General features: G+C 32.0%; 1 protein-coding gene across 1 annotated transcript in view; it reads left to right on the top strand.

Annotated features, from left to right (window-relative positions):
* LOC128170782 (transmembrane GTPase Marf-like) overlaps positions 1 to 27,397 on the top strand; it is a 45,994-nt gene that overhangs the window by 2,503 nt on the left and 16,094 nt on the right. Inside the window, exons 2-4 of the mRNA XM_052836553.1 lie at positions 17,988 to 18,034; positions 19,026 to 19,225; positions 20,002 to 20,309. Coding sequence (XP_052692513.1) covers positions 17,988 to 18,034; positions 19,026 to 19,225; positions 20,002 to 20,309 — 555 coding nt within the window. The remainder of the gene's footprint in view (positions 1 to 17,987; positions 18,035 to 19,025; positions 19,226 to 20,001; positions 20,310 to 27,397) is intronic.

Consider the following 27,397-nt stretch of genomic DNA (forward strand, 5'->3'; position numbering starts at 1 on the left):
AGGTGAATAACGAGGATGACATGGATGTACACAGTGTCGGTGACGAGGAGGCACCAGAAGGGGACCAGGAAACCGGTGAACAAGAGATCGGTGACCAAGAAATATCGGATACAGAAGAACAAAATATAGAGGAAAAAGACGCGGAGGAGACCGAAACTAGTGATCAAAACGGAAAAAGTGATAATGATAAAACGAACGAAACAAAATCCGAGAAAATACCACCTGATGTTATAGATTCCGAAATACGCGAAAGTGAAAAAGAATCATCAATCGTGGAATCAGACCTCGACACGGAAGTTACCGTTAAAAACACAAAGAAGAGAAAAGGTAAAGAGAAACACAAAGGAAAAGCAAAGAAGAACAAATAAAATGAAAGGAATACTAAGTACTTACTTTTTTTCCCAATGGTTTTTATAACCTCGTGGAATTGTTACGGTTTGTGCAATGTTGATAAAATGAAAATGGTATTTAATTTATTTGAAGATAAAAACTATGACATTGTAGGTTTACCGGAAACCCACTGGAAAGACAATTTTATTGAAAATTATAAACATATATGGAACGGTGATATATATTATGACAGCACAAAGGTGTCATCTAAAGGTGTAGCATTTTTAGTAAAGAATAATATCAAAACAAAAGTTGAAAATATAACTGGGTTTGATGGTAGATATGTACATATAACATACAAAAAAAAATGACACAAAATATGACATTATAAATGTATATGCACCAAATGATGCAAAAGAAAGAGCATTGTTTTTAAAAAATATTATTGAAATAATGCCACGTTCTACAAGTTTAATTATTATGGGAGATTTTAACAATAATCTCGCAGACATAGATAGATATGGAAAAACTGTATATAAGTATGATCTTAGTTACAAAGCGTTGATAGATATGATGCTGAACATAATGTTGTTGATATTTGGAGACAAAGAAATGATAAGAAAAAAGTTTCTTCAAGAAAAGTTGTAAGAGGAGATATGATTGTACAAAGTAGAATTGATTTTTTCTTGATCACAAAAATTTTATGTGCCTATGTTAGAAATATTTTTCATGTAGAAACAATAATGAGTGATCACTCTATGGTTGTTATGAATTTTAATACAGATGTGTCTGAAAGAGGTCCAGGTTTTTGGATGCATAACAATTTACTTTTACATGATGAATATTACGTAAACAAAGTTCAAAGAACTCATTGAAAATGAAAAACAATGTCTATTATTTGAGCAATCAATTTTGGTGTGGTGGGATAATTTAAAGTACAAAATCAAAAAATTTTCAAGAAAATTATAGTCAGAATAGAGCAAGAGAAAGAAATAAAGAATATTATAGAATTCAAAACAGTTTACAAAGATTGTCAGGAAGAATAGCTTATGGTGAAAGTATAAACATTGAAAAGTTTGAAAAGCTTAAAACAGATTTTAGTGAATTTGAAAATGGAAAATGTAGAGGAGCTATACCAAGATCTAAAGCACAATGGGCTAATGAATCGGATAAGTGTACGAAATATTTATTGAATTTAGAAAAGAGTCGAATACTATTAAAGAGTTGGTGGATGAGAATGGTGGAGTTACAGAAAATGCAGATTCTATATTAAATCTGCAGTATGACTTTTATTCTAAATTATATTCATGTGTAACAATTGATTATGATAGTAAAAACCGGTTGTTATCATTGATTAATACAAAGATTGATGACAATGATGCCGCATCATGTGATAAATGTGTAGATGTTAATGCAATACAACAAGCTGTGAAAGAAATGGCCAGCAATAAAAGTCCTGGTCCTGATGGGCTGACTGTTGAATTTTATAGAAAATTTTTACCCCATTTAAAAAACATATTGAACAGACTATTTTTAGAAATTGAAAATCAAGAAACATTGTCACATTCTATGAAGATGGGTGTCATTACATTATTATACAAGAAATAGACTCAAACATGTGTTACCTAATGTAATTTCTAATGATCACCATGTTGTATTGTTGGAAAAGATATAGCTGATACTTTAGTTAGTATTAGATATATAATAGTAATGGTTGAAATGGATCAAGTGGAAGGTTATATTGTAAAAATTGATCAAGAGAAAGCGTTTGATAGAGTAAGTCATGAATATTTACTAGATGTGTTACAAGCATATGGTTTTGGAGATTATTTTAGAAAATGGGTAAAAATAGTTTATACAGATATTTATAACAGTGTAAAAAGCAATGGACATTTAACAAATTATTTTCCAATTGGAAACTCTGTTAGACCAGGTTGTCCAATATCTGCATTGTTTGTGTTATGTTCAGAACCTTTAAGTTGTGCAAATAAATGTAACCAATTTATTAAAGGAAAAGATATTCCTATGTGTGATAAAACTGCATTAGTTTTTCAGCTTGCAGATGATACAACGATAACAGTGTCTGATAAAAAATCTATTTTTCAAATATTGAATGTTTTTGAACTATATGGAAAAGCATCTGGTGCCAAAATTAATGCACAAAAATCTGAAGTTATGTGTATTGAAACAGGGCAATTTTTATCAGATGATAAACAACTTATCAATATTACAAAAACAAATGTCATGAACATTCTTGGAGTTTATTTTGGTAAAAACTTTTTAGAATGTGAAAAGTTCAAAATATCAAACAAGTTCTTAATCTGTGGAGACAAAGATTGTTGACAATACATGGAAGAGTTAGTGTTATCAATACATTACTTATGTCTAAACTATGGTATTCATTGTCTGTAATTTGTATTCCATTTTGGGTAGAAATACAATTCAGAAAGAATGTATTAATTTTTTATGGAATTATGGTACACACTTAGTGTCATATAAGACAATTGTCGGAGAAAAAGAAAATGGTGGTTTAAAAATGGATGATATCTATTTGAAAATGCTTTCTTTTTGATTAAAATTTTTAGCAAAATATTTTTGCACAAGAAAAGAGCTTGTATGGAAATACACTCTTAATTATTTTTTATCAAGAATTTGTGATTTGAAAGGAGGAGTTGAAATGTTTCTTCTACAGTTGAACAAAAAAGATTTACAATGTTTACCTTGTTTTTATAAAGGAATGTTTAGTGCTTGGTATGCTGTGAAGGACAATATTGAATACAATGAACGTTTAAATGATGTGTTTAATTATACCCGCACTTTCTAAAGAAAGTTCGGGTATATTGTTGTTACCCTGTTCCGTCCGTCTGTCTGTCCGTCCGTCCGTCCGTCCGTCTGTCACGTTTTACTTTCTCAAACTGCTCCTACATCTTATAAACCAGCAAACTGAACTCTTGGAGTTTGATTGGGGGTATCATGTTGTTTTGTAAAAAGGTTTCAAAAATTCTCTGTTAGTCCTGGGGGTCAAATAATTGGTAGAAAATGAAGTTTTTTCACAAAAAACCTTCTTCCTCGAACTCCTCCTACATTTTCGACAGTAGACAAATCATCTTTTGGAATATGTTTTAGGGTATCCTATAGATGCGCAAAAAGGTTTCGGAATTTTCAATTTTGTCCTGGGGGTCATTTAATGGCTAAAAAATGACGGGTTTTTTTTTACAAAAAAACAGGTTTCAAAAACGTCATTTTTTTTGGCAGTAGCCAAATGATCTAGAATATGATTGGGGGTGTCATATTGAGGCGTGATCAGGTTCCAGATTTTTTTTTATTAAGGGGATCAGTGGGCAACAAAAAATGACGTTTTTTGGCAAAAGATATGGTTCCCAGAACTCCTCTTACAACTTTTGGAGTAGCTACGTCATCTCTTGGGATATAATTTGGGATGTCCTATAGATGTGCAATAAGGTTTTAAAAATTTAAATTTCATCCAGGGAGTCAAATAGTAGCAGAAAATTGACGTTTATCACTAAAAAAACAAACATTGATCCATAAGCTTCTCTTATGATTTAATGGATAGACAATCATATCTTGGGATATGATAGGGACTGTTCTATAGATGTGCAGTAAGGTATTCAAAATTTAAATTTCATCCAGGGAGTCAAAAAGTAGCAGAAAATTGACGTTTATCACTTCAAAAAAACATAGATCCTAGAACTCCTTTTATGATTTAATGGATAGACACATCATATCTTGGGATATGATAGGAACTGTTCCATAGATGTGCATTACAGTTTTGAAAAATTAAATTTAACCCTGAGGCCTATTACCTACCGGTACATACCTTTTGATGCCCTTTAAGGATCAAGAATATATATGGTTAAGGGGTGGGGATCTCAACCGTTTTCGAGATATTCGTGCACTTCCTGTTCAAGGGGGGTCATGACCACCCCCGGGGCCCATGACCTACATACCGTTTGATGCCCCTTGACACAAGGAACAAGAATATATATGGTTTAAGGGTGGGGATCTCAACTGTTTTGAAGATATTAAAGGACTTGCTGTTTGAGGGGGTCAGGACCACCCACAAGGCCCATGACCTACATAACATTTGATGCTCCTTGACATCAGAAACATGAATATATATGGTTAAGGGGTCATGATTATAACAGTTTCTGAGATATATGGTAATTTCAAATTCCTGGGGGGTGGGGATGACCCCAGGAGTCAGATCTAATAAACCCTATATATTGCCAGTAACAGCCAATATATGATTATGAAAACCCTATATTATTATCTTTGTCCGTTTTCAAGTTACCATTTACAATAGAGTCTACGATTCTTCCTACAAGGTTCAATGTTAGACCCCCAGCCTTTTGACACCCCCCCCCCTCCCCCGAAAAGTGGTTGTCTAACCCAAAATAAGAGAAAATCAAACCAGGGTGCACAACTAGATATGCAGGCCTATCATATCCTAGAGTTTTGTACAATTCTGTTCAACAATCTCTGAGAAACAAGTTCAGAGCAGGGAAGAAGAAAAAGGAGATGAATAATAATACATGTACCGTATTAAGAACCGTACAAAAACAATAAGTATCCAAATTTCATTCAGGAGACTTAATAATAAAGATTAAATAGAGATAGGATCATCAAACATCAATAATTTAAAGATAATTGACAATTTCTGATTCTAAGGGGGTCAGGATGACCCCTTAGGGTCATGACTTACATGCCATAATGATCTGATGCGCCTGCATGACCTAAGGAGGAATAATATCTTTGGATTAAGGTGGGGATCACAATGGTTTTTATGATATTAAATAATTTCAGGAAGAGCACTTAGGATCATGACCTACATACCATCTTAAATGCCTTGAACAAAGAAACAATAATATAATATGTACATGATATATGATTCAATTCAAGAACCCATATATAGATCAATCATCTGTTTTGTAATACTTCCTATGTATATATACATGTACATGTATTAGTTTGTGTTTTGTTCTATACTATTCATGTTCATGACTGTAGTATGGCTTAGTCTCATTTTAAATTACATTAAAAAATTGTCAAATATATGACTTGGAACCCCCACCCCAAACAAACTCAAATATAAACTGTTCTCCCCCCCCCCCCCCTTGTCGAATGATCTATCAAAATCAAAATATAATTTGGGTGTCTAAAAACTTTTATAAACTGGTACAAAAATGTTATTCTTAAAAAACATTATATTACACCTTGCATAATTGACAAATGATCTATTGAGATATGATCAGAGGTCATATTTCTACCTTGGGATCAATAAGTAGTATTCATTGACAAGTTAAAATTAATAACAATAAACGATTCAAATTATAAATGTTTATACTCCACATTCAACCCCCCCCCCCCCCCCCCCAATCTAACCTGGTTATAAAGATTCAGTCTTCTTAATACATTCTTACATGTGTACAGTAGCAAATTTTAAATCATTTCTTGATTGCTTTTTCTCTTGTGATTCACATTTACATTTTGGAAATTGCTTATAATTCAATTTTTAAGATTTATAAACAAAATGTTATATGCATCACTTCCACGTGTATTCGCCTATTTGGGGCAATTGTAAAGTCTCCTTAACAAAGCAGTGATATCATTAGGCTAGGATTTACCCATATGGATCAAACACTACTGTATAACATATGAATAAGATAAAATACATTTTTATTTCTAGTTCTAAAATGTCAGGGTGTCTTCAAGGGGGCATAATCTACATACAATTTTATGCGCAATGACACAAAGAGCAAAGATAAATTATATGGTTTAGGGATGAGGATCTCAGATCTCAGAAATTAACAAAATATACAGTGTATCATATCATTTCCTATTCATAAAGGCGGGGGGGGGGGGGGTTAAAGACAACACCTGGGGGTCATTAATGTACTTTACACCATTTGATGCATCATAATGACATTAGAAGATATTTTGTATTTTCCTGTTTCGTGGGGTCAGAACAGTCCCATAAGGTCATGACCTACATTGTTTTTAATGCATCATAATACATTAAGAAAGAAATACTCCTTCCTTCCTATTATAACTCATATAAAAATGATAAGTGTCTACACCTACTTACATGTAATACACTAATTTAATAAGAAATTGTTTATACAGGGTCAATATGGGATCAACTCAATACTGCATGCAGTCTGACAAATATAAAAAATAACTTTTGCAACTAAAATGACAGAAACTTTACAAATGCGATAGGATAGGAAACGATGATAAGCTTATTTAAATATCAAAAGATGATGATACAGTATGCTGTCAAAGGGAGATCACATTTAGAAAGTGAAAGTAGAACATATATGTATGCTGGCATCTCATTATATTGTGCTACTGCTACTACATGTAATATGCTTACCTAATTTGGTCAACATCATAATGATAATCCAATTAAAACACAATAATGAATTCCTTTAGCTGATCTTAACTACTCCTTTTCTGCATACGGAAAACACAGACATGCATGTATGGGTGTTGCTAAAACGCGGAACGGAAAACGGAACGGAAAGCAGAACGGAATGGAAAATATCAACACGTTTATCGCTTAAAACGGGTATAGACTGGCCAGAAACGATTTACTTTGTATCTTTTATTTATATCTAATGAATGATTATCAACACGTTGTTATCTTATTAATATTCATATGAATGTCTATCAATTATAGCATTGTATTCATTCGGCTTTAGTTGAGTACGGAAACGGAAAAATCAAATGTATGCGAATTGTGAAACATTAACATGATCAAACGAGCAAATTAGCTCTAACTTTTTACTTATTTTTCTTATATGGTATTGCTGGCATATCAGCGTAACGTACGCAGTTAGTGAAAGCGTTTTATGCGTGTTTTGAGTATTTTCATATTTCAAATATGATGTACATGTATATACTTACATCAAAATTGAATTTTCGGTGTTCTAGACGATCTTTTATCATACAGATGATACAGTATCATTGAGATGGAAGAAAAAAAACCCGTAGGACTGACGGCATTACAAATAAAAATACAGTAAACATTAAAATACCTGGTAATTTGTGAAACTAGTAATTTGTGAAACTAGTATTTTTAGCAATGCAATTTTGTTTACGTTTGCATTACTAAGCAGTTGTTTATTCCAGGAGTATATACATATGATCCGAATAGAGAGCTCTAGACGTTGCCTGGTTTGATTTTCCGATTATATATTGGGACTATAGTCTGTCGATCCCAAAATATTCATGCAGCACATTTAGACGATTTATAATGGAAAATGTTACATCTTTTCTCCATTTGGAAGTGACTCAGAAGACCTTGCACAATTTTTCAACACTATCATCCGGATCTGTTGAAATGCAAAACCCCGTAGACTTCTTTATTTTTAGCCGTGTATTTTTACCAGCTGATAAGCTAGAGAGGACGTTTTAAAGAAAGAATAATGAGAATGTTTAATGCTTCTAAAAGAGAATTGCTTGAACCCTGAGGTATATATAAATATACAGCAAAAAGTGAATCGAGGATATTTTGGGACAGAATATAGTGGTCAATACATGTACTGTTAATTTTGAGGAAATAAATATTCTTGATTAAATAATTCAATATTGCTAATCGTTCAAAAAAAATTAAAAAGGTACATAAAGTATATCGTTTTAGCATGATTAACAAATCTATGAGGTAAATAACATTAGATAAGATTTTCCGTTTTACCTTCCGTTCCGCTTTCCGTTCCATTTTCTGTTCCGCGTTTTAGCAACACCCATGTATATATACACGTGAACCCATCTAATCGAAGAGCTGGGTAAAACTAGTACCCGCTAATGAGACATGCAGACCTGTGTTGTGTACGTAACTTCAGACAAAGATCATTCATTTGTAACATGCATGTATTTTTATGACCTATTCTTCAAATCCACTTGCACTATTTTATTAGGTAAATAACAGCTTTAAGGTGGTGCATGACACCTGCATATTGTGATGTACATGTATACTTTCTATTGAGATAAAAATAAAGTATATTAAATATTGATTAAATATTAACCCCCCAAATAATGTTACCTAACATTGAAGCGCAATGGGTGTGAGCGTTTACATGTCTGTAAGAGCATTGGGGTCCAAGGTGTATTTTTGGTAATTTTACAATTGATATAAATGAATTTTCATGGGGGGGGGGGTCTGGACCCCTCACTCCCACCCCTTCTCTAAATCTGTGCACACGATGATGTTCATGTAGGCACACAGAAGCAAATCTAAAACCGGCAACCGCCACGGAGAGGGGGCATAATTTAATTTTTAATTTTGTTTGTAATAATTATGTAGACCATTATACTTTCTATGACATAAAATGTTAAGATTATTGATTAACTGAAAATTCACTGCAAACAGTTCTACCCCAAATTGCACATAAAGTGCTGCTCATGTCACGATGTGTATTATCATATGGGAAGGGATCTCATCCTTCAGTTATGAAAATTATAAATTTTAATTGTATTACCGGAGCTTGCATATAGCCTTCATTTTTAATTAAACTTGTACAAAACAGTGTTATTTAGGGGCAAACACATGGTGCGGGTATTACTGTCTAATGACAGCATCAAGTTACTGTTTGTTTTTTAATCCAAAAAGTGTCAATCAAAACAAGACATTGTTATGGAAACATTTTATAAAAGTGGGGATCACACATATCAGAGACATTTCTTATGAAGTGATACCTGGATTTTTACCTGCATCTTTTATTGTAGAAATGATACATGAATGTGATTCTGAAGTTAATGCAAAACATATCAAAGAAGATTACAAAACATTAATATCTATTATTCCAGAAGAATGGAAAAGTGTTGTTCAAAACAATGATTATAGGAAAGAAGTATGGTTACCTACTTTTTTATTTTGTGTTGAAAATACTAATTATGTTTTTGTCTTCATGCACTGTAAAAGTCTTTTATAGATTGTTGATTTAAAAAATGTTTAATCCTCCAAAGTCAAATGAATATTGGTTAGGAAAAACTTATATCAAACGATACAAAGATTCTTGATAATAGATGGGTTGTACTTAAAGAAAGTGGAAAGCCTCCTGATGTTGTGGAGCTCGATTTTAAAGTTTTTCATAATGCAATTTTTACGTATGAGAAATTACACAAAATTGGTAAATCGGATTCCAACAGATGTCCACTGTGTTTATCAAAATGTGAAGATTTACTTCATATGTTTGTAAAATGCAAAGAAATACAAGATTTTAAAAGTAATTTTATGATATACCATTTAGAGTAATTATTGAAAGATTGTGAAAATAGTGTATACGAGGGTCAATCAAAAATATACGAAGACTTTGTTATAGCTATGTTACTTAACGTCATATCATTACTAAATTTTGTAGACATAATTTAGCAATAGTTTCAAACAATTTGCAAGAAAATTTTTTAATAAATTCCTTTATTTCTAAGAATTATTTAGAATCTAATCCTGCAAAAATAAGGTCACGGCGCACGGTCAAGATTTGTGTTATGTCAACAATAAACCATATAATGTTAAAAGTAATATCTCTATAAATTGGGCTTAAAACCAAATAACATTAAAACTTCAAATTAAGTATAGTGATGGTATTCTATGTACCAAATAATGACAGGATATATTGTTTTGTCAAACAGATATTAGTAACTAAAGACAGATAGTCCTCTTTAGAATTGACTAAAAACATCGACGTCGCCGGACGTCACGACGCAACGAGAAGTACAACCAAAATAGATTTAACTCACAAAAAAGCCGATACAAGCTTTGAAAATGCTCAATGGTGCAAAAGATAAGGCAACAATTATTTTCAAGTTTGTGTTTAACTGTAATAAATTTTTTGGGGGTGGTGGTAATTGTATTTTGAATATAAAACTGTCCAAAAGAGAGTAAAATATCTGTAAATATTTGGTAAAAAGATAAGTAACGTCAACCCACGTTCAGGGTTATCCCTACTGTACACTAAGAGATACACGGTTAGAAAAGGAAAGATTTGAAGAACTTACTTATGATTCTTGAATAAATGTGTGCAAATAAGATGCTAAGTGGTTCAGTGCCATTTTAAATTGTAAGGAGAAAGGCACAAGAGACTAAGCGCGATACAAAGATGGGGTATATCTATAAATTGTGCGTGTTTTATCTTGACGTCATGTTTTGAACGTTACCGTGCGCCGTGGTGACAAAACATGTTGTTTTTAAAAAGGGGTAACAAAAATACCGTTTCATCAAATGGACTAAAACTTCGCATATCAATAACATAAGTGTTGGTGCGCAGATTAATCTGTTAAGTATGACTTTCATGAAAAACATATGATAGACAGCCACATTGTCATCGTATTTTTTGATTGACCCTCGTACAATGTCTTAGATATCGATGGGATATTCATCACAGCTTTTCCCTATGTTATGAAAAATGTTAACACTTTTTTTGATAATTTTTTTTCTGTCCTTATGTAGATAAACAATTCATAGAGAGAGACAGCTTATGTTGCAAAATAACAAAACTGTGCATTTGACAAGTTTTTGCAAATATTTGCTAAGACATTATATCTATTACAACTATCATTATATGTGTATTGTGAACAACAACAAAAAAGTATTTTTTATAAAGTTTTTGAAAAACAATCCACTGCTGAAAGAAACAGAAGGAGTATTATTGTTCATTTTGTAAAGAGTTTTTATTGTAAACTCTCAAACTATATATAATGCTTTGATAATTATGATGATTGTTGATGTGTAATTTGTATGATTGATCAATAAAAGATAAAAAAAAGAAAAGAAAAGAAAAGGTGATGCTGGTAAACGAAGGGTCCCGGGTTCAATTCTTGTCTTGGGCGTTTTGATATTTTTTTTTTCATTTTATTTTCTAAAACAAAAACCGTTTTTAATACCTTTTCCTTTATTATCATATATTTAATATATTTTGTAGGTAAAGTAAGCACAATATTGAATTAAAAGGTTTTTTGAATGGCTTAAAGGTAGCTTAAAGGTGGCTTAAAGGTAGCTTAAAGGTGGCTTAAAGACGTTTGGACACTAAGGACCTCTAAGTTCTCGTTAAAGGTGACTTAAAGATGGCTTAAAGATAGTCTTGAGGCTGCCTTTAAGCCATCTTTACGCTTTCTTTAAGCCATCTTTAAGCAACACATATCGCTTAAAGGTGGCTTAAAGATCGTTTTTAAGTTACCTTTAAGCACTTTTAAGCTATCTTTAAGGAGAACTTAAAAATGGTCGTTCATCCTGTGGTTAAAATAACACTTAATATTATTTAAAACTATACCTTTGTTAAAACGATGTAGACCAAAATGACATTTTTACAGTTTCCGTTTTCTTTCAATTTATTTCAAGAGCTTTAATCTTCCTCAAAAGCTTAACTCAATTGTTGTTTAAACAGGATATTCTGATAGTTTTTAAGGAGCACATTTGAATTAAAAAAAAACATTGTTTGCAAATAGGTGTGGCCTTTTGACTCATTTCCCCTAATTAATGAAAAATATTTACTATTGACAGCCTTCCAAAGCATTTGTTTTTATCTTTACAAGATCTCAATATTAAGTTGTTGCATCGAAAAGTTTTCTTTTACTTTAGTTACCCGGGATTCGTTTATCAAATTCATACTTAAAATGTCTGTTTCAAAAGTTGTTATTTATCGATATTCTACTAGATATTTGATCATTTTTTTTTTTAAATTAATATGGTTTTTCTTTTTATCATGCCAAAGCATTGCACAGAGTATGATATTTATTGTAATAGCTTTCTTTAAATTTTGTCTTTTTTTACGTTTTACTGAAATGTTGTCAGACGACGCAATCTTAGCAAATAGCTAGCCTTAACGTCGTTGATAAACCCTTTCATTCACGCCCTTTTTTTTTTCCAGAAAATGACTTGGAAAATAATTTTTTTTTTGAACATGTACCATGGTTGCACATTCCTTAAGCACCTTTCCTTTTATGTCTAGAATTCTTCATAAGAACAGACGATTTGTCCACTCCAAATTTACCCTGATTCATATGAACTTGTCGTCTAACGTCTTCCCGAAATGTGTCGTTCAGCATTTTGTGTTTCTTTTGTATCGGTCGCGGTATTTATTAAAATTAATTTCATCATACTTGTCCGAATATTTTCGCTGATGCTAGACTTTTATTTACAAAATGCATTTCTAAACTATTTTTGTAACTTTAGTTACGTTTGTATCAACTTTCTATTTGTTTAAAGGTCTTTACAAACTGTTATAAGTTATTGTTGCTCCGCCTAAAAAACTGACATCCTCTTTTACTACGAGGTTACTTCAGTTTAGTACAAAACGCATTATTAAATCGTTTAAAGTTTAATCACAATAAATTATTTTCTTGGGTGATTGATAAAATAATTAAAAAATCTAAATGATTTTTATATAATTCATTCGAAAAGTACTCATCCTTGCAATCTTCATTTAAATATTAATTTTAACTTTTTATTTTTTGCATTGCGAAGCGTGACGAAATTATGAACGAGTATCCTTTTTTGGTATCACAAAGTTTCACAAGTTCAACCTTCCTGTGTCTTCAATTAACTGAAAAATGCAACTTGGCTACGCTATTTCGGGGCAGCCATTGTTTATATATATATATATATATATATATATATATATATATATATATATATATATATATATATATATATATATATATATATATATATATATATAATAAAAAATAACAGAAAGCCGATTCAAAACTCTACCGGTTTCATTATAATCTTCAGGAGTTTTGAACAATCACCATAGATACATAAGTACATACATTTCAAATGATCATTGTGACGTCATATAACATCAAGTATATGTTGCGCTTTTCAGAGTTCATTATGACGTCATAGTATTTGCGTTTTGTAATAGTACGGGAAAAACATAAAATATATTCAAATATTCTGTATAATTGTACAAGAAAAAACATATAATATATTCAAACATTATAATTATACTGCTTTAAGTTTTGGTTTATATAATGAAATGAAATGTTTTTCTTTTGTTTAACGCTCTTTTGCGGTTGTTGTTTTAAAAAAATTATAGATAGGACACACTGTAAAGTTCTGAAAAGTGTTCTTGGCACAGTTTCTGAGATGTCCGCTAACAGCCGTGCACGGGTATTTAGTTTCACGAATTTGTTGTCGGTGGACGGCCATTCGATGTCTGAGGGTATCCCCGGTTTGACCAATATAGTTTTCTCCACATCCTGCACATGTTACAACGTAGATTAAATTGGAACTTTCACATGTAATAGAGGAATGTATATTAAAATTTCTGTCGTTTTTTTAAATGAATTGGTGGCCTTCTTGTAGGTAAGGTCAGGTTGCACATCTTGGCTTCTGGCATTTACGGACATCTTGTGTTTCTTCGATATTTTCAAATTTGGCACGGGTTAAAATCTTTTTCAGAGACGGACTTTGTCGTTTACTTTTAATGATCTGAAATTTGTTTAAGACTTCATTCATTTTTTTTTTTATCACGTTCTAAAAGTTGAAGGTTGCTTTTTATAATTTGGTAAAACTCTTGATTTTTCGGGTTGTATGTTGAGACGTATGGAATAACACGTTTTTCTGATTTATCTTTTATCTGTAGTAGCTCATTTCTATCATTGCATGTGGCTTTTTTATTCCATGTTCAACTAGTAATTTGGGGTAATTACTTTGTTGTAGCAGGTAGCGTAGTTCACGTAGTCTGGAATTTAAAAAGATTTTTGTCCGATATTATAGTACAAAGGCGCCTGGCTAAATTATAAGGTATGTTGTTCTTAATGTCTTTTGGATGGCACGAATCATAAACAAGGTATTGTTTGGTGTCCGTAGGTTTATAATATATATCAGTAATAATTATGTCCTCTCTTTTTATGATCATAACATCAAGAAATGGAAGTTTTTGTTCGCTACAGTCCATTGTAAATTTCAAATGGTTGTTTAAATTGTTCAAAATATTGTAAAACTTATTTTTACTAGTGACCGTGGTTTTACGTAGTTTTGAATTTCGTTTATGCTTTTTAACTAGAGGGGAAATATCGCTTGTATTTTGGGGTTTTTACGTATCGAATCAAATATAGACTTCGGTAAATGAGAAAGTTAATTGTTTACCTTCGCAAAATGAGCAAAATTTGATGCACTAACAACATATTATATTATAAAACTATACATTCATTTGGTAATTCGGTACGATCCATACGTTATGGTTGATTATAATGCAACTTGTTTTGTTAAGATGCTCTGCATTTTCAGTCTAAACGGAGATTGTTTTTGCTGCGCAGCACAGTTAAGGCTGTCAATAAACTCCGTTCAGACATAAAGTACGGGAAATGTGCATTATGACATCACAGAATATTACAAACCTCGAAAGTACTTATTAATCTATTTTTATAGTAAAATTAACTTATACTAATCTTTTTATTAAAAACAACAAATGCTATTACTTACAATTTTGATGTCCGTTATATCGTACACACTGAAAAATAAGCGAGATGTCGTTCTCGCTGTACTACAAAATGTGACGTCATATGCTTCAAAATGACGCATTAAGTTAAATCATTGAAGGCTATCGTGCAGTTTTATAGCGAAGAAAAATAAATGTTATACATTAACGGAAAAGTATAAATGAATATTTTGTTTAAAATCATTATTAGTAGAATGCTACCTATATAGTCTTATTTTCATTTTGTTAAAAGTATGCATCGTATAAAGAAGCCACCTCGGTTTTGTATAAAATATCGTATATCTAAAATCTGAGTACCTAAATAAATCACTTAATTGCAAGGGCATACACTTACCTGATCCCGACAAACTTTTACATGTGAATTTGAAATATGCTATGTAACTTAAAAACTTTTATGATCCTTGTAAAATCTTACAAATTAATTATTTTTTAATGAAATTAACTCTGTGACCTTCAAAATTATTCAACATATGCATCATAAATTACGGTTTCTACTAACAAATATTCTTATCTTAAAAAGATCGCACCGTTTTTCAAAATCTACGATATAACATCAAGTTATTTCATAATTCAGTTGTGAATTTTGACATGATTATGCCCTTGCAATATTGAATTTTTTAAATGACCTCAAAACCACAAATACATCTGCTTGTACCATGCGACTGCCATATCACGTGACCACTATGAACGTAAAATATTGTACTGTTATACATATATTTTAGAAATATATTGCATTTGAGTGACTGTTATTGATTTTAAAAAGGACATGCCAGTTTAACTAAAGTATACGTGTTTTCATCACAAAAATTTGCCCATATTTTTATTGACCGCCATAACTGTACTGCGTGCTAGAAATATATAGGTATATATATATTACGAAAAAAAAGTGGTGCTCTTTCTTTGTTTAAGTGCATTTTTCTTCTGTTTTAATTGTTTACAATTTTCTCTTTACTAACCATATCCAGCTGTGTCAAATTTCGAATTATAAGCAAGATACAGACCTTTGCTCATAGAACTGAGGTCATGCTTTTGTTCATTCTAAATAGGAAATACAAAGTTCAAAATCTTAAGTTGAATGTAATTACATGTAACTCTTGTGAACAAAAAATTGGCATATAGTTCTACGATTGAAGCTGAAATTTTGATTTATCACTAGAAATGTCTCCCATAACGTTAAATACTTGTACAGAAAAATTAAAAGGGTGATATGCTGTAACATCTTTTTGAGGCCCCCTCCTTATAAGACGAATCTACACCAACTTTGTTGGTTTTTCAGGCACAATTAATAAAAACGACCTCTTTAAAACAGTTTAAAACATTACTGTTACGGGGATTAATGTATTATCGCTATTCTTAAGAAAGAATAACAGCGGAAAATCATCTTGATTTGTAGCCATTTATTAACGTTGATTTTGAATTAAGATGAAAATAAAGGTGAGCTTTAGTAAAATAGAGTGATATGCCTGTCAATGCATTGCAGTCTGAGGCTCATTGAGGGGGGGGGGGGTAAACAACAATCAGTTATAATGCGGATGACCAATTAAATTTTTAAATGTTTTAAATTTGAGCGTCTTAAGGTACAATTTTCCTCTTTCATATATAGGAATTTTTTTTAATAGAATACAATAACTAGCTAGTACAATGTAGTTAAAAATAAATATGTACATATATGCATATTCTTATATATAATATGATCGTTTTATAAAGTGAGAGGGCAGAACTAAAAAAAGGGAAATTAGAAGTTAAGAGTGTACCCCTACCAAAAGTTTAGTTCTGCATATAATCTTATTTTTGGTAAAAATGGTATTTCATAAGTTTCATTGTTTTCTACCAAGGGGCCATATGGCACAATATCCTTTGAACATCCATGTAAAGCCATTGTTGCTCAAGTGAGCGATGTGGCCCCATGGGTCTCTTGTTTAATTTTATTTTGTAACGATTAAAATATGCACAAATTGGATGTGTAATTCCATTGAGACTGAAATCTAGATTTTAACAACCATAAATCTACTTTACTTGGGGCTTCCACACTAATAACAGCTATCCTGGTCAATATGATTTTGAAAAACGTTTTTTTAATGACCCCAAAACTTTTTAAATAGTTATTTATTTTCTCCCTTTACAAAAATAATTCCCTTTATGTTATGTGTTTGTTTGAAAACGATGCGGTGGTCATTAGAAAGAAGAATTAAACAAGAAATACACGAACGGCGCCAAAATGTGATCAGAATAGTTCACTTTAGCTTCATCTCAATTGAATAAAAAACAGACGTAACACATTACTATTTATAAGATTCGGATGAACGTTTTCAGGTTTTTTTAACGATAATACACAGTTTAAACTTTCCTTGCGATAATCTTTGACTGGCACTAATACTTATAACCAAGTTCGTAAAACTCAGATATGTATATTTACATTCAACATATATTTTGCATGTAAAGCTACTGCAGATATAGAACCATAACACAGACAGGGTACTAAAAGGTTAAATCACAAGTTTTAATTGTGACGTCACAAACGTTGAACGCTTGTAAATACAACGTCACAAGCGAAAATCAAAGATCACGATTGTGGCTGTTACTGTGGTTCTTCCATTAATTTGAACTTACCCATAGGATAATACAGTAATTTGAGGTATAATTTGCACTTGCGTCCAAGGCAAGAAGGTAAAAAAAATGTAAATATAAGCATTAAATCCTTATTTTTTTTAATAACGCGTGTTATTCAATTTGTATGCACACACCGCTGCAGTTATGAGACTATATCTTTCAAAAAATAAGGATGCAATACTTAAATAACAATCAAAGATGAAATCTATCCCTGGAATCCACTCCGAATATTTTTGAAACAAAAATTGAAAGATATTTGTCTCAAATAATTATTTGTCTTTGTCTTACGCTAACAACTATTGATATGTTTACAGTTTACGCATTAGCATTAAAAACGCTTGTGTTTTTTCGTTTGTGTTTGTGTGTCTGTGTATGTACCTAGTGATAAACCAAAAAAAAACGAGTGTGTGTGTGTGCACGTGTGAAGCAAAAAATGCACCCGTCTCTGCCCGCTCCACTCTGTTTTGTTCTGTTTAATAAGAAAAAATATATATTGAATGAAACATAATGGTTACAAAATTTCAATGCAAATGGAACCTATGCGCTGAAAATAAATATGTTTCAATCTATCTTTTTTAGAATAGTCCTGAGTGGGAAGAATTGTCGCGAGAGACAGAACAAATAAGGTACATCTATACGTTTCAAATTTTAATCACTTGCGACAGAAAAATTAGAAAAACCGCTGAAAGTTTTATTGATATCATATAATCACTGAAGGTAACTGTCATTGATTCATTTGTATCATTTGTTTTATCAAACAGCTTGACATTTTTTATGAATTTCACTTAAAGCTGACATGAATTCATAAATACGCATTATTTCCCTTTTATCTCCGACTACCGCTGTATTAGCTGTCGATTTCTATTGTTCTGCCCATCGCTACACATCCCCTATATAAGGCCGAGGGGACTATTCATGCTTCACCGCATTCAAGTATTTCATACACCCAAACAAGCTACATTGGACGAAAAGACATTTAAAAACGCGTTTTAAACAAAATTAACACAAATGACAACCATTGCACAGACAATGAATATCAATGCAATGACCGACGAAACAAGACTCACTGAAATCCAGATACAGATACTTCAAAAATCCTCGATAACTGTCGACCGTTTTCCTGTGTATGTTATAGCATCGCACATGCGCAACCACACACTGTGGCAGATCGAGCAATGTCAATGATTTTATGGATTTTAAAAACAGAGCGTTTGGTAAAAACCGATGGAAACATGTTACGTTGTTACTTTCTTAGATTTACTATAATTTTGCTACTATTTTAGATGTAGTGCCGCCGGGGTTTTAAAAATATATCTTGAAAATTCTTTAAAAAATTAAATATATTTTGATTTTAATTAATTGTTGTTTTTCTTATTTTTTTTATTAAAACATTTTACCACTAAGTGTAATTTATACATTTACAAGCCCATGCTACCTGAATTCCTCGATCGGAAAGCAACTAACCGTAACTTTCTCGACCGGTTTATATACATGTATATACCCTAGTGTCGGTAGAGGAGCGATCAAAACTAATATGGCGACCAAATACTTTTATGAATTCATGTCAGCTTTAAGTTACACAGATAAAAATGGTGATTTTACTTTTATTTATAACAGAGAATTAAGTTTAGAAGAGCGACAAACAATAACGAAAGAAACCATTGCCGTCTGCATTAATTTGGGAACGCTTCTCGAAAGTAATGATTACAACGAAGATCTTAGAAGAGAGCTTCAAAAGTCAAATCCCGATTATATTAATGTTCTTTATAAAAGACGTAGGGATTTAGAAAATTCTGACCACGGAATAGTCGTCTCAGGTATAGATTGCGTCATCTTATATTTAGATAATATACTCTATTCAGTTTTGTACTTTTTAAAGAAACGCACCGTATTTCTGAATCCACATCCAACGTTTGTTTGCTTTGTGTTGTTTTATTTGAAAGCAAACATTTCTTTATGTAAAGACTAAACTCAAAAGCAATTAGAGATCAATTAGGATTGAATCGCAAATCTCAAAACGTGTCCTAGTTTAGAAATGGAAATGGAAATTTACTGTGGTTTCATAAATATTCAAGGAAACAATTTTTGTTGTTAAAGTGAATATCACAGATCCAAGGATACGTAAATTCGTGACAAATGACCCTATTAGTACAAAAAGTTAATAAAAATTGCACTTCAATGAACATTAAATTTTGTAGATCAACTTAAAGAACGAAATCCACGAAAATTTGTATTCAACGAATAATGATGTAACCACAAGACTGTAAACGTTCTTTATTTGTTTTTTTATTCTTTTTAACGCTTTTGGCGGAATGCGGCTTTCAATAAATCAAAAACATCGCTAAATGCCATACATATATGTATTAGAATGGTCAGTTTCAGAAATAAGACAATTCAAATCTAGGCCAACTTGTTCAAAAACTATTTTTTCGCCAAATATCTTACACGCTAAATATAATACGTTTACAATGTTTTGGGGTTACAAAAATGGTGTTACAAGACGTAAAATTTCTTACCAGTACAATGTTATGTATCCTATCAAATGCTGTTGCATGTTTTCATAAATATCTGCACATCTAAAAAAATCTTTCAGGTGAAACAAGCGCCGGGAAATCAACACTGATCAATAAGATATTAGAAAAGAACATTTTTAAAGGCAAAGTTCTAGAATCCACTTCTACCATATGCAAAATTCGTAATTCTGATAGAATAAGAGTCATTACCGAAAAGGTAACAGGGGAAAAAGAGGAGCAAGACTTCACTGCAGAATGTAATCTTTCTTCTGAAGAGGGAGTGAAAATGCTTAGAGATTTTTTAGAGAAAAGGACAGACCTGACATGTATGTCCTCTGATGAAAACATTCGAAGTGTCGACATAGGCTTTCCAATTCATTTTCTTGAGGTAAATTACAGGTATCCATATCATACAGTGTATATCAACTAAGTGTATTCAAAATTGTATATTTGTTGTCACAGTATATCAAATATAAACGAAATATAATGTGCCCTGGTTACATAATATTATTTACGTTTTTATTTCATGTTAACAGTTCTTAAGCTACATATAAAAGGGGTCGCAATTGTTAATCGACTCATTTTCAATTTATAGAAAATTCTAAATATTATAGACACTGATAGGTTTATCAATAGGATATAATTAGGGAACTTTTGAAGGTATATTTAAAAAAATCGATGTTACATGTATTTGGTTTTATGGTACTACGGTGGTAAAACAAATTGTTCAGTATCACTTCAGTATTAGTGCAAGATGCGTCAGTCTGATAGTGCATGTAATATCAAACTGTCTTACTGATACCCTTTTTATTTAGACTTTGTAAGGTAAAACTTCAAATACACTAATGAAATATAAATTAAAGTAATAAAGTACACTACGATAGAGCCTTTAAAAGGCGTTAACTGCAGAACAATTTTAACGTAATGTTTTGACTGACCTTTGTTCAATCCGAGAAGAGGGGAAGAAAAGTCTATTAAGTAAGTTAAAGGCGTGTTTAATATAAAGGAAGGGAGACTATTTAAAATGTCAACAAAATCCCTTCCTAGTCACGAAGAATTCCGATTTCATTGTGGGGACTTTGTACTTGTGCCATTTATAATTTTCAATTTTTTAGTGATATTAATGTCTGATTATTTTTTATGCCAAAGACATAATGTTACTTTTTTCCTGATCTGTTAAAATGGACATATAATTTGTTTTATCCTTTTTTTAAATAACTGTCTGCGATATTAAGTCGACTTACAATGAATATTAACTTGCAGTCTACCGGGGGTTTTTATTCAACACGGTCAACCCTTTTCTTGCAGTAAATCAAGCTTTTCAATTCCCGAGGACATGTTTCTTTTTTTTTCTGAAGACTCTTAAATGGGTTTCATAATCCTGCGGTGCCCTTTTCTACAACTTTGACCTAAGCACAAATCATTACTGCTGACAAGACTTATTTCTTGAAAATAATCGATAATTTCGATGTATAAATGTTAGCTAAAGCATTGGTTTTAATGAAACCTATTAATAAATACCTTGAAAATAGTCAGATTTAAAGTGGTGTGAACAATTTAGATTTTTGCAGTCGTATGTATTCCTACGCCAGAATTCAATCTGGTCTCGTTCAACCATCGGCTGTCTCCGTAAATATCCGACAAGCAGAGAGTCATTTTATATTTAGAGGTCGCGTCTTTCAGTTATCACGTGATCTGGTGTACACCTTGGCATAGAGTATCTCTTGCTTGTCTGAGATTAACGGAGACAGCCATGCATCTGGTTGAACGACACTAGAGTTCATTATTGCTTGAATCCAAACAATTTTTGGAATATTTAGATAACTGATACATAGTTTGATGGAATCAATTCTGTCTCTAAATATAACACAACATGATTCATCCATTTTTTTTTAATTCTTGTCGGAAAAGTCCGATAATTCATATTATGAAAATGTGCGTAATTAAAACACCGATTTTAAATTACTTGCCAGGCAAAATAACATCGTTGATTTTAAAAATTTTTTAAATAATAATCGATGAAATCAACTCCCGTCAGTACTTCCGTACTTTGATTTATTCTATTTATCCTAGAAACTATGGTTTTTTTTTATTTTCAAAAACGTTAAAATGTTAAAGGGGCCATATAAAGCACGCGACTGTATATCCTTGATGTAATTATGAAGTGAATTGAAAAAAGATTGTTAAAGAGGAGCAAGACTTCACTGCAGAATGAAATGTCAAATAGTTATGTTTACTTGTCATATCTAATGTCAACCTGTCACTTAATCACGTGTCTGACAATTCAATACCAAAACGTTTGTGTCATCCATTTGACCTAATATTTTCTGACAAGTAGAAACACTCATCATTTAAGTTACAAGCCGACATTGTATGAGGGTTGCCGTATAAACTTTTTTTGAATTGTTGAATTTTGGACCGTGAATGTCAATTTTCAAGGTCTTTTAAATATTATGAAATCCATGTTTTAAGAACTCACTTTGAGGTCGGTTGTACTATGGAATTAGGTAAAGACCTCTTGTTAGGTCTTTCCACCTTCCAGGTGAAAGACCTTTTGTATTTCTTATGTTTTTTAGGTCTTTCCACCTTTCAGGTGAAAGACTTTTTGTATTTCTCATGTTTTTTATTGTAAGGTCTTTCCACCTTTCAGGTGAAAGACCTTTTGTATTTCTTATGTTTTTTATTAGGTCTTTCCACCTTTCAGGTGAAAGACCTCTTGTTTTCTTTATGTTTTTTCTTCTTCTTCTTCTTCTTCTTCTTCTTTTTTTCTATTTAGCTCGGAGTGACTTTTTTATTATTAGAGTTATCCAAACAATTTAAACTTTATGTAATTGCTCATTAAAAGTTACGGTACCAATTGACCCTGTGTCAAAGAACTCCCGGAACTTACAGAGTTATTGCCCTTTGAGAAGGAAATGCTTGTTATCGCTACTCCTCTGAAACCATAAGAGATAGAGATTTGGAACTTTTACCAATGTCTTCATTACACTTAGAGGGTTCTTCAATCTATTCATACCAAAAAGATCTGAGGCCCCCTTGTTGTAGTTATTGCCCCTGAAAGTATTTAAATTTCCATAAAATCTCTTCCAACTTCTTTATTATTTATCATAGAGACTTCGGACCACTTGGGATGGAAGCGTCTACCTTGGCCGAACAAAATGACAAAAAGGTCAAAGGTCAAGGTCATTTGAGAAGCCGTTGATTAATGAGTTTTTATATCTCTTTTGTTAAGGGTGGTAGAGAAAAACTTTTTTATGGATTTAGTAGGACATCTTAAGACAATTTAAAGTATAGCCCCTTGGCTCATACTTTTGAATAATTACAGAGTTATAGCCCCTATTGTACGAAATGCTTGTTATCGCTACTCCTCTGAAACCATAAAAGATAAAGACTTGGAACTTTTACCAATGTATTCAGTACACTTGGAGGATTCTTCAATCTATTCATACCGAAAGGATCTGAGGCCCTCTTCTAGTAGTTATTCCCCCTGAAAGTTTTTAATTTTTTATAAAATCATTTCCAACTTTTTTATTATTTGTCGTACAGACTTCGGACCACTTGGAATAGAAGCCTCTACCTTGGCCAAACAAAATGACATAAAGGTCAAAGGTCAACGTCATTTAGAAGTCTTTTAATTAATGAATTTTCATATCATTTGAAATACAGAATTATAGTAAGGGTTTCAATAGCTTGCTGGATTGCGCAATATGGTATTCAATTGTGTCAGCTAGGTATCACATCAAGTCCTGTGGTTACTCAAGTGGAACTTGTTATTCATTTTGTACAAAGACAGCTAGCCTGTAGAACACTCTCTTCTATTGTTAGCTTTACTGTTTATACGATTGTGTAAAGAATATTCACTTGGCTCAGTTTTGTTCATAGTAAGTGGAAAAAAATTCAGAAAGGTAATTAGATAAATCTTTACCGATATATACCACACGGAATTTTTAAAGAAATGGCTTGATAATAATAAAACTAAAAAATCTCTTTTAAAACCATTTATCAATTAATGGCCTTGTGGTTTTCCCATTTTATAGTACAACATATATCATAGGTATAGTAATGTTTTGTATATCTTCTTGAGCAATCTAGCAATTCATTAAAATATTAGGTGGAAAGACCTCTAATTGTTCTCGAACAATTAGCCTACTAGTTATTCTTATAATTTTCTTTTCTATTTACCTTGGGACAACTTTTTTATTTCAAGAGATATTGAAACAATTTATTTTTTATGTTATTGGTCATGAAAAGTTATGGTACCAAATGACCCTTTGCTTGATAACTCCCAGAACTTACAAAGTTATTGCCCTTGTGCTAGAAAAGCTTGTTATCGCTACTTCTTTGAAACCATAAGAGATAGAAACTTGGAATTTTTACCAATGTCTTCAGTACAATTAGAGGGTTCTTCAATCTATTTATACCGAAAGGATCTGAGCCCCCCTTATAGTAGTTATTGCCCCTGAAAGTATTTACATTTCCATAAAATTACTTCCAACTTGTTTATTACTTATCATAGAGACTTCGCACCACTTGGGATGGAAGCGTCTACCTTGGCCGAACAAAATGACATAAAGGTCAAAGGTCAAGGTCATCTGAAAATCTCTTAATTAATGAGTTTTTAGATCTCTTTTGTTTAGGGTGGTAGAGAAAAACTTTTTCATGGATGTAGTAGGACATCATAAGAGATTTTAAAATATAACCCTTTGACCCTTTCCATATTACAATTATAGAGTTATTGCCCCTATTGCACAAAATGCTTGTTATCGCTACTCCTCATTAACCGTTAAAGATAGAGACTTAAAACTTTGACTAATGTATTCAGTACACTTAGACGCTCCTTCAATCTATCATACCGAAAGGGTCCAAAGTCACTTTCTAGCAGTTATTGCCCCTGAAAGTTTCGAACATTCAATAAAAACACAAATAACTTTTGAATCAATAATCATAGATACATCGGATCACTTGGTATTGAAGCGTCTACCTTGTCAGATCAAAATGACATCAAGGTCAAAGGTCAAGGTCAAGCAATACAAATTTGAAAATTTAATCGTTTGACACTTTTATATGAAGTAACGCAGTAAAAATACTTCACTGTATTGAAACAATCCTTTTTTAAACATAAAACAATGAGGTGGAAAGACCTCTAATTGTTCGAAAACAATTAGTCTACTATTAAGGTCTTTCCACCTTTCAGATGAAAGACCTTTTGTATTTCTTATGTTTTTTATTATTAGGTCTTTCCACCTTTCAGGAGAAAGACCTTTTGTTTTTCTTATGTTTTTTATTATTATTCTTATTTTTTTTCTTCTCTTTTTTTCCAGGGACAGCTTTTTTATTTCAAGAGATATTGAAACAATTTTTTCTTTATGTTATTGGCCATTAAAAGTTATGGTACCAAATGACCCTTTGCTTGATAACTCCCAGAACTTACAAAGTTATTGCCCTTGTGTACCAAAAGCTTGTTATCGCTACTCCTCTGAAACCATTAGAGATAGAGACTTGGAACTTTTACCAATGTCTTCAGTACACTTAAAGGGTTCTTCAATCTACTAACACCGAAAGGATCCGAGACCCCCTTCTAGTAGTTATTGCCCCTGAAAATATTTGAATTTCCATAAAATCCCTTCCAACTTTTTTATTATTTATCATAGAGACTTCGGACCACTTGGGATGGAAGCGTCTACCTTGGCCGAACAAAATTACATAAAGGTCAAAGGTCAAGGTCACCTGAAAATCTCTTAAATAATGAGTTTTTAGATCTTTTTTGTTTATTGTAGTAAAGAAAAACTTTTTCATGGATGTAATAGGACATCTTAAGACATTTTAAAATATATCCCCTTGGCTCTTTCTTTTCAATAGTTACAGAGTTATTGCCCCTTTTGTACGAACAGCTTGTTATCGCTACTCCTCTGAAACCATAAGAGATAGAAATTTGGAACTTTTACCAATGTCTTTAGTACACTTGGAGGGTTTTTCAATCTATTCATACCGAAATGATCTGAACCCCCCTTCTAGTAGTTATTGCCCCTGAAAGTATTTACATTTCTATAAAATCACTTCCAACTTTTTAATTACTTATTATACAGACTTTGGACCACTTGGGATGGAAGCGTCTACCTTGGATGAACAAAATGATATAAAGGTCAAAGGTCAAGGTCATTTGAAAATCTCTTAATTAATGAGTTTTTAGATCTCTAATGTTTAGGATGGTAGAGAAAAACTTTTTCATGGATGTAGTAGGACATCTTAAGACATTTCAAAATATAACCCTTTGACCCTTACCATGTAACAATTATAGAGTTATTGCCCCTATTGTACAAAATGCTTGTTATCGCTACTCCTAATTAACCGTTGGAGATAGAGACTTGAAACTTTTACTAATGTATTCAGTATATTGAGACGCTTCTTCAATCTATTCTTACCGACAGGGTCCAAAGTCCCTTTCTAGCAGTTATTGCCCCTGAAAGCTTCGAACATTCAATAAAAAACACAAAAAACTTTTGAATCAATAATCATAGATACATTGGACCACTTGGTATTGAAGCGTCTACCTTGTCCGATGAAAATGACATAAAGGTCAAAGGTCAAGGTTAAGCAAAAAAAAAATTGCAAAATTAATCGTTTAACCCTTTTTTTATCAATTAAAGCAGAAAAAATAATTTATTCTGTTGAAGCAATCTTATTTCAAACATAAAAAACAATGAGGTGGAAAGACCTCTGCTTGTTCGAGAACAATTAGTCTACTAGTTATTATTATTTGTCTTCTCTTTTTTTCCAGGGACAGCTTTTTTATTTCAAGAGATATTAAAACAATTTTTTCTTTATGTTATTGGCCATTACAAGTTATGGTATCAAATGACCCTTTGCTCGATAACTCCCAGAACTTACAATGTTATTGCCCTTGTAAACGAAAAGCTTGTTATCGCTACTCCTCTGAAACCATAAGAGATATAAACTTGGAACTTTTACCAATGTCTTCAGTACACTTAGAGGCTTCTTCAATCTATTCATACCGAAAGGATCTGAGCCCCCCTTCTAGTAGTTATTGCCCCTGAAAGTATTTAAGTTTCCATATAATCACTTCCAAGTTTTTTATTATTTGACTTAGAGACTTCGGACCACTTGGGATGGAAGAGTCTACCTTGGCCGAACAAAATAACATAAAGGTCAAAGGTCAAGGTCATTTGGAAATCTCTTAATTAATGAGTTTTTGTATCTCTTTTGTTTAGGATGGTAGAGAAAAACTTTTTCATGGATGTAGTAGGACATCTTAAGACCTTTCAAAATATAATCCTTCAACCCTTACCATGTAACAATTATAGAGTTATTGCCCCTATTGTACAAAACGCTTGTTATCGCTACTACTCATTAACCGTCAGAGATAGAGACTTGAAACTTTGACTAATGTATTCAGTATATTGAGACGCTTCTTCAATCTATTCATACCAACAGGGTCCAAAGTCACTTTCTAGCAGT

This window comes from Crassostrea angulata, chromosome 2, assembly GCF_025612915.1.
Source record: "Crassostrea angulata isolate pt1a10 chromosome 2, ASM2561291v2, whole genome shotgun sequence".
In the NCBI taxonomy this organism is placed as follows: Eukaryota; Metazoa; Mollusca; class Bivalvia; order Ostreida; family Ostreidae; genus Magallana; species Magallana angulata.